The sequence below is a fragment of the Mastigoproctus giganteus genome, chromosome 3, assembly GCF_048544385.1.
Source record: "Mastigoproctus giganteus isolate SK-2022 chromosome 3, ASM4854438v1, whole genome shotgun sequence".
Taxonomy (NCBI): Eukaryota; Metazoa; Arthropoda; class Arachnida; order Uropygi; family Thelyphonidae; genus Mastigoproctus; species Mastigoproctus giganteus.
This window is the reverse complement of record NC_143577.1, coordinates 255,632,990-255,645,431: the sequence shown is the minus strand read 5'-3', so window position 1 is coordinate 255,645,431 and position 12,442 is coordinate 255,632,990. Positions and strand designations below refer to the sequence as shown.

The window sequence follows — 12,442 nt, the reverse complement described above, 5'->3', positions numbered from 1 at the left end:
TGGGGGTCATTGCGGTACTAGTAAACACATGGGTTGTGTTAGGGTAGCTAAGAATAAAAATAGGTGCATGTATACTTGCGTGTACACCAATGCTAGGAGTTTAGTAAATAAATTTGAGGTATTGCTCAAAACATCAAAGGCAGATATTGTTGGGATATCAGAGACGTGGTGTCACACAGATATAAGGAATGCAGAACTGGAATTTGGGGAGCACAACGTCTACCGAAAGGATAGACTGGATAGGAAGGGAGGAGGGGTTATGCTATTAGTTAAGAAACACATAAAATCCAAGGAAGTGAAGCCAGTCGACATCGCTGGACAGTGCAGTGTCGAGTCAGTTTGGTGGGACATAAGCATTGGGAGATCAAAATTGAGAGTAGGAGTGTGCTATAGGCCTAATGACTGATGAGTATAATGAGAAACTGTACAGGGAAATAGAGTGGGCCAGTAAATCAGAGAGTCTTATAATGGGAGATTTTAATTTCCCAGATATTGACTGGAATTTGGGGGCTGGTCACTCACACACTAGCAAGGCTTTTGTGGATTTATTGTATGATTGTTTTCTACATCAGCATGTTCGGGAGGCAACTACAGGGAGGAATACTCTTGATTTGATTATCAGCAGTGATTCTTCATGCATTAAGAATCTGCAGATAAATGAACCACTAGGTGGCAGTGATCACAGTGTGCTGAAGTGGGATTTACTCAAAGAGGTAACTACCATTAGGGGTAAAGGGAAGGGTTATTGCTTTCGTAAAAGCGACTACGATGGACTGAGACAGTATTTAAATTCTATACAGTGGGACCAACTGATGATGTTACCAACAGCAAATGCAAAATGGGAAGCATTCAAAGAACTTATCTTGGAAGCTACTAGGCTTTACATACCAACTAAGAAATATTGTTCAAGGTTTAGGCCTAAATGGATGTCAGATGAACTGATGAGGCATATGGCAGAGAAGAAACATGCATGGGAAACATACAAATTAACACCTGACACAGAAGCCTATGATAGATACAAGTTGATCTGTAACCAAGTTACAAAGGAGGTTAGTCAGGCGAAGGCAGATTACGAGAAATCTTTGGCAACGGATGCAAAGAAAGACAACAAAGAGTTCTTTACTTATGTAAACTCTAGAAGGAAGGGGATGAATCAGATTGGTCCACTTGATATCGATGGGTCAACTGTTGATGATCCTGCTCAGGTAGCTAACAAACTAAATGAATATTTTGCATCGACATTCACACATGAGGAGTTATTTAGAGAGGGGAAAGCCAGAGGTGTATTCAACTCTAGCAGTAAGCTAGAGAATCTTGTAATAACTGAGAGTAAAGTGGAGTTTCAGACTGAGTCCAGGTAGCTACGATAATACACGAGAATCTAGCAAGGAAATAGCACTCTTTGATCTAAGAAGGTGTACCGTACTATAAGTACGAACCCCAGGCAGTACTAAAGACCCCAACTGACAAGCTCTACTGGGACCGCGCCATAACAACGGATATGACAATCCCGCACATAACCCTTGTGGAGAAGAAGAAAAAGGCTACCTATCTGATTGACATAGCGCCCAACACTGGCAACCTGCAGAAACCATTGGGAAAATCAAGAAATTCTCGAACCTAATACAGGAGATCAAAGTGATGTGGCATATGCTATTAAATGCAACAAGTAATGACCATCCCGATCATCGTGTCAACGACAGATATGGTGCCAAAGTCCCTACATAACTGCCTAGCAACAATAGGTGTCCCTGCGAACACTTACAAGGAACTCCAGAAAGTCGCAACCCTGAACACCTGTGGGATAGTCAGAGTTCCTCGACCAACAGTGTGTACATGGTAGCAATACCCATCACGAGGTGGAACCCCCAAATAGGGAGAAATAATATAAAGAACAATAATAATAATAATTTTTTGAAAAATTTAGACAAACATTGCTGTTTACTGTTCACATTTGGACATTTGTTATATAAATAAAAAAATAAATAAAAAATATTAAAACAGATATGTATGATATTATTATTATTATTTTTTTTTTTATTGATTTCAGGTCCCGAATTGATCCTGAAAGTACGGCCCGCATATTGTGATAAGCTTTAGAAATTCCGTAATTGGTTTTTTTTTTTTTTTTTTTTCCTTGTTTCTTTCGTGGCTCAGAGAAATGAAATGTTGTGTTAGTAACCCAAATTAGGTGGAAATTTTGCAATATGCGATAACCTTGTATCTACAGAAGTGTAACATATCTTAGTACTCTGTGGTTGTATCCATATGAAAATCGTACAGTATATGGGACAAAATGGCAGACAGATTGACTCAATTGCAGGATTCTGTGAATGCGGTAATGTCAATTTATATGAATACGCAGGCTTATGTTAATTTCGTTAACAGGTGAAAGCATTATACGCTTTAGCGAAAGGACGTGTGTGACCATTTGTTTACGTTACTGCGGTTTTAGAACCGTTTGTGGAAATTGGGATTTTCGAACTGGGTGAACTGAAGTCATAATTACACCAGCCAATAAGGTTTAAGCAACCTAAAGGAAACTTATATTTTTAAAATTAATTTTGTTTTATTATTTCCGTATATGGACGCCAACTTTACAGCATTTCACACGATAGTACCTTTCGGGGGGAAAAATGCAGTAACTGTTGGTTTTAGTTGGTATAGGGTCCTAAAAACAAGGACGCATGAGCCGTGAATCAATATTGCATTGTTGATCCATTACCTTTGGTTCTTGGTAGAACCAAAGGTAATGGATCAATTTGGTTGGTTCTTGGGAGGAATTGCCTTCATAAATTTGGCAGTGAATATGGTGATTAAACTAGTGACCAAAGCAGAACGCTTGCTTATAACAGGCTCGCTTCTGCGAATATAAAATATAATATGTGAATATAAAATCAATAGACCAAATTTCATTCTCTACAGAAAAAATGCATTCAATAAGAGTATTATTTTCCTTTGGTTGTAGTACATGGAACAAACTTCCATCTGTCCATTGTGGAAGTTAATACGGTAGCTTAAATAAATTCAGTGCACTTTGTTTTTAAAAAAATTGCCCACCCACATCATATAAATCTATATGATTTTGTTCCATCCTGAAATTTACAATATTTAAATGCACCTAAAATGTCTAATTATTTAAAATAGAAAAATAAGGATAAATATCACAGAATTACATGCAAACTACATTGTGCCGAAATGTGGCCTTGTTGCTGAGTGAGAGGTAATGAACTTATGTGAGAGAGGAAGTTTTTGCACATTAGAACAAAGTCCCAAAGGGGGGGATGATATAAATTTAAGAACAAAGCACAAAATTCAAATTAGTTGTACTTGAGTGTTTTTAATAGGTTAGGTTAGCCTTCTGTGTGCCCCCAATTTAATAAAGATGCTCATGTGGTATATGTGAGACACCTGTTTTGTTTTAATTATAAATTTTTTTTGTTTTCTTACTGATTGAAAATGATCTATTAATTATTATTATTAGTAGTAGTGACAAATGATGCAAGGAAGCAATCTAATGCAGCAACAAAAGAAAAAGAGAATCTACTCACCTCATCTATCCATACCCTCTAATATTATTCTAATTCTTCCTTAAATTTATTTAAACTATCCATTTCCAAAACACTAGATGGTAGTTTCTTTCAACAATCAATTACTGTACTTTCTGGCTGAAAGCACATTTATCCTGCAGCCATACTCTTTCAATTCAGGTTTATCCTCTTGTGTTAGTTGTATAAGAAAGAGTAAGAATACTAAAATCAAGTTTACTTAATCCATAAAAACTTCAGATTTGCTTAGTTTGCTCTCATTTGCTTGCAAATGCAAAGTTTGCATCAGTACCAAAGGGGAAGCATTATGATTTGTTACTGAATAAATTGATAAATAGTAATCTGTTAACAATGATATATTAAAACTCAACTAAAAAATAGTGAATGACAATAAACAAGTAAAACCAATAATGGTAATAGTTTTTATTATATTTTTTAGAATTTTCAAGGCTGTGTGAATTCAGATTTTTTTTTTTTTTTTTGTGTGTGTATATATATCATTTACAATGAAATAATAATGTCTAAAACATCCTTATTATCTCTATTTTCAATGCAGTTTTACAAATCAAGGCAGAAGTGTGTGTGCATATATGTTGCTTATCATGATGTGCAAAAGTTATTGATTGTAGGGATTGAAATGGAAAATTTTATGATATGGAATGCTATATAACTACTTTATTTTTAATAAGTATGTGCATGATATTACTAATGTGTGTGTGATGAACTTGAATGGTATTCCAATGCAATTTGGTTCCATTCTGATTACATAGATAAAAAGAAGAGCATGCCACTCACAGTTCCACTAACATGGTGTAAAGCAGGAGTGGCCTACTTAATTTGTGATGTGATCTACTTTTTTCCTTCAAAATGTGCCGCGATCTACCATCTCAAAAATTACATTGCACAAGATGCACAAATCGAGGGATGCTATATATTTAAAATTTGTCATGATCGACTGAAATTAAATCCGCGATTGACTCGTTGGCCACCCCTGGTGTAAAGTAACTGGCCTTAAAGAGGACTGCTGTTTCTGACTACAAGATTAAGTTTTTTTTTTTGGTGAGGAGCAAAAATTAAATAGGATATCAAAACATTGCTTCTTCAATAAAGCTGGTCCCATGTGAAGATCTTAATATTCCTGTACCACCAAATTGGAAAGAGCTCCTCATTTTTGATTAAAAAAAAGACTGAGTAGATTCAAGTCATATTCCACACCTAATTGAGAAAGTGAGCTTAAAAAAGAAAAACTACACATTTCTACAAACACAGATGGAAGTTTATTCTAACAATCAACCACCTGCTGGCCGAAGACAAACTTCCATATATTCTGCATCCTTTCTCAGTTTGAATTTGTGTAGTCTGAGCAAGAGGAAGAATGCCATCAGCATTGAACTTGCTCAAGCCATTCAGAGACTTAAACACCTCAATCAGATCACCTAGCCTCCTAGTCACAAATGCCTAGTCCGCAGACATTGCAATTTGCAGTGTCTGGAGACTGGAGATAGCCTTTCTTGGTAAGGCAACCCTTTTATTGCTCTTCTCTACACCCATTCCATCAGATCTACAACCTTCTTAAAATGAGGCCTCCAGACCTATATGCAGTACTCACGATGCAGCTTTGTACAATGGAATAATCACATCCTTATCCCTGCTAGCAAAGTTCCTGTATGTCATTGACAAGACACCATGAGCTACTCTTGCAGCCTGTCTGCATTGCTCAGAGAACTTCGTATCTGACTGCACAATTACCCTCGGGTCTTTTTCATTTTCCACTGCCCTGAGGTGTAGCCACACAGTATGTTAATCTGGGATTACTGCTACCCATATGCAGTACTTTGCATTTGTCAACATTAAACTTCAACTTCCATTTCTCAGCCCCATCTGTCTAATGTTTTTTTTTTTTTTTTTGGAACTTGTTGCAGTAGTAGCTTACCCTGATTACTGTTATTAACCACTGTGCCAACTTTTTGGTTAGCAGGGTGGTTAATGACAGTAATCAGGGTGGTTAAATCTGCAAACTTAGACATTAAGCTTGATATATACCTTCATTAATGTTGTGAACATTTTAAAGCATACAGAATTCTCCTTGTATGTGCCTAGATATAAATGGATTGAGCTTAGATTTGAAGACAGCGCAGAAGAATGGCTATATATAGAAAGAGGTGAAACTATATGTAAGAAAAAAATATATTTTCTTGAATTTTTAGCAACTTTTATATTTGTTGACAGTTCAAATTACATTTAAATTCGTAATGCATGTGTTCTTATTAAATGATATCATCTGTGCATGTGACAACTTTTCTCTTGTCTTTTTCATGAAATAGTTGGTTTTGTTGAAAGCAGTGTATTTCATGCACATTATCAAAAAAATCTGTTACCTTATTTTACTGTCGGTTGCATTTATCAATTTGCTTTAATCTCCCCTTTTTGATGCGAAACATCCTTGTGAGCACATCAACTGAGTAAATCTGATCGATCATGAAAAATGTGACGTTTAAGTGATGTCATCACTTCCACGTACCCATTTGATTGTAGCTATTCAAATGGCTACAATCAAATGGGTAATTACGCTGTTGGCTTGGATTTTGCTAACATTTTCAAAGCCAAGGAGGTTTTACCTAAAACCATGAATCGTACGTGATCGGCACATTCGCCATTTTTTTCATTGATGGTAATACAGTTTACCCACCCCATTTCTGTCCCTTTTGTAGAAACTGAAAAGCATTTTACAAATCGTACTTCAGTTATTTAATAGTTGGGGGATATACTATTGTAATGTCCCATTCTATATAGTATCCCTCCAAGTGTAATATACTTTTAGTTGTACTTAGTAACAATATGGTGGTATCTGTATGTGTCACTAATTTGAAAAGGTTCAAATCCCCTTGTATACTGAAGGAGTTTTCAACAGCTTCTTGAATCATGATTGTATACACACAAACACTACCAACTTGGTAAAGAATGGACAGGACAAAAAAGTTAGTTAGTTAGTTAGTTATTTTGGTTTTTAGGAGCATTAGCAACTAAGGCCATATTGCTCCGGAATATGCGGTGGTCATTCCCTGACCTTTCCACATCCTCTGTATTTGGTGGTGACGGGCTCGAACCCCGGTCTAATCAAGAAGCATGTGCTATGCACTGCTGCTCCTTCCCACCTGGCTACGGAGGCGCCTGACAAAAAAGTAAACCCCTGTTAGTACAGGGGTTTACTTTTTTTGATAATTAACATCTCTATTAAATAAATTGTGATATATTATTATGTAATAAATTAAATAATATTATAATATTATTTTATGTATTTATTTATTTATTTTATTTTTTTTTTTGCTTACTAGCAAGCAGATAATTTTTGCAACAGTATTGGAATTCTTCAGCAGTTTGCAACGCCAAGTAGCTTTCCTGAATTTGAAAAATCAGCCTCAAAGCCAGCTCAGAGCCAGGAAGGTATCAATATGTTTGTTCTTTTTTGGTTATTCTCTTTACATTTCAAGGATATATTTAAATAGAAATAAAATTTGTTCTTTTCAGGTTCTCTTTGACAGAATTGATTCACCACTTGTTTCTTGTTTGGCTGTGTCCAAATAATTTGGAGGCTGGAGGGATTGTAAAATCCTCTTTATTTGAGACTAATTAGCTAACCTCAACTGGGGGGGGGGTGTAGGGTTCTCCAAGGATTAATACAGGTTGTCAACTTCCCAAGACAACCTTAGTAGTACAAAAATGATCTCAGCACTGCCACCGGTTACCTAGGATTTCCGTAGCCCAAATGTACACAAATGTAATAAGGTTAGATTACCGAAATTTGCATAAAGAGAAGCCTGCAAATCAGAAATTCGCCATGTAGCCACCACCCCAACATGCCACACACAATGCCACAGTACACTATGGACATTGCTATGGAATGGTTTGCGGTGGCTACATGTAGAATGCATTAGCAGTAAGCTACAGACTGCCGTGGCACAGTTCGTTTTTACTCTTCTTGCTTAGTCGATCTTCACCGCATCAGTCACCCAGCTGTTTTTGCAACATTACTCCCTTCTTTTGAAAATACTCAGTGTAATTTATTTGTGCAAATGTGTCCCAAATTCAGGGAAGGGATTAGAGGGTGACACGAGTAATTACAGACCTGTCAGTTTAACTTCTGTTCAGGGGAAAATAATGGAGTCACTGGTTAAAGGAGTACTGTAGGATCATCTAGACAAGACTACAGTTATAGTTCAGACACAGTGTGGTTTGTTAAGGGGAACTCTTGTCTGACCAATTTTAATGGACACTATGATGTGGCTGACCGGGCTAGCTGGGTGGTAAAGTGCCTGCCTGGCAACCCAAAGGTTGCAGGTTTGAATCCTGTCTCGGGCTTGGATCAGAGTAGTGCAGAAACCTTGGGAGGTGCATTATAGCCACAGAAGCCGATGCGCCAACGACTAACAAAAAAAAAAAAACAACTATGATGCGGTTACAAAGGAACTGGATGCAAAAAAATAATTTTGTTATCGTACACTTAGATTTTAGGAAAGCTTTGGATACTGTTGCAAATGGAAGGCTACTGTACAAATTGGAGCAGTATGGCATTAAGGGCAGGTTGCTGCTGTGGATAAAGGAATGGTTCAGTGGGGGAAAACAGGAGTGGTAATCAATGACCACTGCTCTTTTTGGACTAATTTTATTAGTGGAATCCCTCAGGGTGTTGGGCCCATTGTTGTTATCTGTATTTATCAATGATATTGATGAAGGTATATCAGGGTTAATGTCCAAATTTGGAGATGATACAAAGATTGGTAGGGTTGTTAATGACACCTCTCAGCCTTGAATGGGTTGAGCCCGCTGAATTCTGATGGGATCCTTCCACTTGTTCAGATTACGAACCTAAGGGGGCATAAATTCAAATTAAGAAAAGACAGATGTAGATTAGATGTGTGGAAATTTGCCTCTAGCCAGCGGGTGGTTAATTGCTGGAACAAACTTCCATCTGTCGTTGTGGAAGTTGATAGGTTGAATAAATTTAAGGAGGAACTGGACAGGCATTTGGAGGGAATAGTGTGATTTTTTTTTTTTTTTTTTTTTTGGCTGATGCTGCATAAGCTCATACACTTGCTTTCTTGCATCAAATGCCGCCGCCACTGCTGCTGCTACTACTACTACTACACTACTGGAACAGGATCTAGAAAGTTGAGCAGATGGGCTGAGAGGTGGCAACTGAAGTTTGATTTTGACAAATATAAAATACTGCATATGGGTAGCAGTAACCCCAGAAGTAACCCCACGTACCAACTGTGTGATAATACACTTAAGGTAGTGGAGAACGAAAAATACCTGTTGTAATTGTGTGTTTACAAAAAGTGCAGATAGGCTGCTAGAGTAGCTCATGGTTTCTTATCAATGATATACAGGAATTTTACTAGCAACGTTAAGGAGATGATTATCCCCTTGTATAAGGCAATGGTCAGGCAACACCTTGATTACTGTGTGCAGGTTTAGAGGCCTCACATAAGGATGTAGAGCTGCTGTAACAAGTACAGACAAGATTAGCAAATAGAACAAAGGGTTGCTGTTACCAAGGAAAGCTTAAGCTCTGCAAATTCCAGTCTGGAGATTAGGCACTTGCAAGATGATCTGATTGGGATGTATAAGGCCTTGAATGGTTTGAGCAAGCTCAGTGCTGATGGAATTCTTCCTTCTGCACAGGTTAGTCACCTGAAGGGACATAAATTCAAATTGTGAAAAGACAGTTGTAGAATAGATGTGTGCAAATTTGCCTTTATCCAGCAAACTTCCATCTGTCGTAGTGGAGGTCGACAACTTAAAGTTCAAGGTAGAATCAGACAAACATTTGGAGTTAATGGATGGGTGAAATGGGAAGTTAATTATTATTTTTTTTTTTTTTTGGCTGATGCTATATAAGTTAGCTTTCTTGCATCATATGCCCCTATTAATGATAATAATTGGAAAATATATGACCATCCTTTAAGTACACACCAAAAAAAAAAAAAGAAGCATTTCATCAAGTTGTCACTGGCGCCTCCGTAGCCAGGTGGGCAGGAGCAGCAGTGCATAGCACATGCTTCTTAATTAGACCGGGGTTCGAGCCCGTGCCCACCAAATACAAAGGGTACTAGGAAAGTTTTGCAATATGACGCAACAATGAATCACAGGAAGCTGCTTGTTGCTGCATGTTGAGACATGTTCATACGTGCATAGTAGCCGCTGCGCCAAGTCGATGGGCTCAGTTATTCATTAGTAGTGAGAGTGTAAAGTGCTTGCGATGGCATCGTGGTCACGAAATGAGATAAGGACAGTTTTGCGGTATAATTTCGTGCGTGGTTTAACCATAGACCAGTGCTTAGAAGAAATGACTCTTGCACTAGATGATGATTGTCCACATCGTACAACGATATTCAGGTGGTATAGAGAATTCCAAAGGGGAAATTTCACTCTGGAGGATTCTGAGAGGCCGGGAAGGCCACGAACATCAGTTACGGAGGAAAACGTTACTGCTGTGAGGAAAATGCTTGACGAAAACAGGCGAGTGACCTACCAACAGATAGAGGATACTTTGGGCCTAAATGCACCAGCAATTCGTTCGATTCTGCAAGATCATTTGCACATGAAGAAACTTTGTTCTCTCTGGGTGCCTCATCAACTGACTGAAGAGCAGATGACACGACGTGTGACTTGGTGCCGGGAGATGTTAAAAAAGTTTGATAAGGGACAATCTCGGTATGTGAACAACATCGTGACAGGTGACGAGACTTGGATGTACTATTACGATCTGCCGACCAAGGCTCAAAACAAAGTTTGGGTCTTTGATGATGATGACACACCCGTAATTGTCAGAAAATCCCGATCTGTAAAGAAGAAAATGATAGCTGTATTTTTCAAATCGAGTGGAATTGTGGAACGTGTCGTTTTGGACACGCAGAAGACAGTCACAGCTAAGTGGTATACTGAACAATGCCTGCCTAAAGTCATTGGATCTATGAAGAACCTGCAGCCAAAGTCAAGAATGGACACCTGGTACCTCCATCACGAAAATGCTCCAGCTCACCGCGCCAAAGCCTGCACCGAATATTTGACCACGACAGGACTGAAACTTCTCGAGCACCCTCCCTGCAGTCCAGACTTTGCTCCCTGCGACTTTGCACTGTTCCCGCATGTGAAAATGAAGCTAAAAGGGAGGCGGTTTTCCAGTGATGAGGACCTTCTACGGGCTTGGGACAACGAGTGTGCTTTACTCCCTAGTGAAACTTGGCAGAATTGGTTTAAAGATTGGTTTCGGAGGATGGAGAGGTGTATTGAATGTAGAGGAAATTACTTTGAAAAAATTAAATAAACAAAGCTGTATTGCAAAACTTTCCTAGTACCCTTTGTACGGAGGATGCAGAAAGGTCAGGGAAAGACCACCGCATATCCCCGGAGCAATATGGCCTTAGTTGCTAATGCTCCTAAAAACCAAATAACTAACTAACTAACCAAGTTGTCAAGCAAGGTACTGCAAACACTTTGTGGAAGTTGACTCTCAGTACTTACTAATCTGTGGGTTCTTCCAGTGGGGTTATTTTGGTTTTTTCAGCTCACAGAATGCCATCTGAACTGTTGCACCATGAACAAAGTAATCGCAGCCAAAAACTCCAAACAAAAACAGAAAAATTCAGGAGTAGTATCCCACATATTGTTAATGCATTCAATGTGTATAAGCAGTCAATATATCAGTGGTGTAAAAGTAAGTCTAATTTTTCTAGATCTCGTTACATAGTATAAACTGATTTACTGTCATAAGAAATTAGGCCTGTATACCTTCATCAATGTCATAAATAACTATGAAAACAATAATGGGCCTAGCAATGAACTCTGAGGATTGAACTAATAATATTAGTCTCTGAACAGCGGTATCCATTAATAACTACCCTCTTTTTTATCCTACTCAACCATCCCTTTATCCCTAGCAGTAACTTGCCCTTAATGCCACTGTGCTCCAGTTTCAAAAGCCTTCCTGAAATCCAAATATATGATATCAAAATTATTTTTTGCATCCAGTTCCTTTGTTACTTAGTATACAACATCACTTCGCAATAAATGTGTGGGCAGGTATGGTCAGTGACTGCTTAGTCGGCCCATACCTGTTACCATCCCGCATGAACTCCGCTAAATATCGGATCTTTCTTGAACAAGTTCTACCAGGGTTACTTGATGATGTTCCAGCAAATGTGAGACACAACATTTGGTTTCAACATGACGGGGCGCCTGCCCATTATGGAAGGTGTGTTCGTGACCATTTGAACAGACGTTTTGGGCGCCGATGGATTGGCCGTGGTGGACCCGTTGCCTGGCCCCCATGCTCACCTGATTTATCGAGCCTTGATTTCTTTCTGTGGGGGCCCTCAAATCTATTGTGTATGAATCGCCTGTGGAGACAGAAATGGATCTCATGGCGAGACTCGTCTGCGCTGCTGCTACTGTGAAACTTCAGGTGTGTTCGACCGTGTCCGCCAATCCATGCTGCGTCGGTGTCACGCATGCATCGCGTCTCATGGTTGAACCTTCGAGCATCTGTTGTAACATCATGAAATGCATCCATCTCGTACTCCATTGTTAATATTATGTCAAATAAATGTTTGCCACTAATTTCTGTCTTGTGTCATTTCTGCTTCTTGTGCCTCTGCTACTACTTTCCCGTGACATTTCCGGTTATGGGTTCCTATGCGATTCACATTCCTTTAGATGTTACCTACTTCCCCTAAACGTTTGTACCAATATTTTTGAGACGCCCTGTATATCCTCGAATGCTTCCCATTTAGAATTTGCTGTTTATAACTTTGATTTGGTCTCACAGCATACAATTTAAAATTGCCTCAGACCACATAAACAGTTTTCCAGTAAATTCATGAACTTCTTGC

The 12,442-nt window shown here is 38.6% G+C and overlaps 1 protein-coding gene across 1 annotated transcript in view; it reads left to right on the top strand.

Annotated features, from left to right (window-relative positions):
• The first annotated feature begins 2,145 nt into the window (after positions 1–2,145).
• Positions 2,146–12,442, top strand: part of MED21 (mediator complex subunit 21) — a 33,194-nt gene continuing 22,897 nt past the window's right edge. Inside the window, exons 1-2 of the mRNA XM_090371040.1 lie at positions 2,146–2,338; positions 6,884–6,992. Coding sequence (XP_090227166.1) covers positions 2,297–2,338; positions 6,884–6,992 — 151 coding nt within the window. The 5' untranslated portion in view covers positions 2,146–2,296. The remainder of the gene's footprint in view (positions 2,339–6,883; positions 6,993–12,442) is intronic.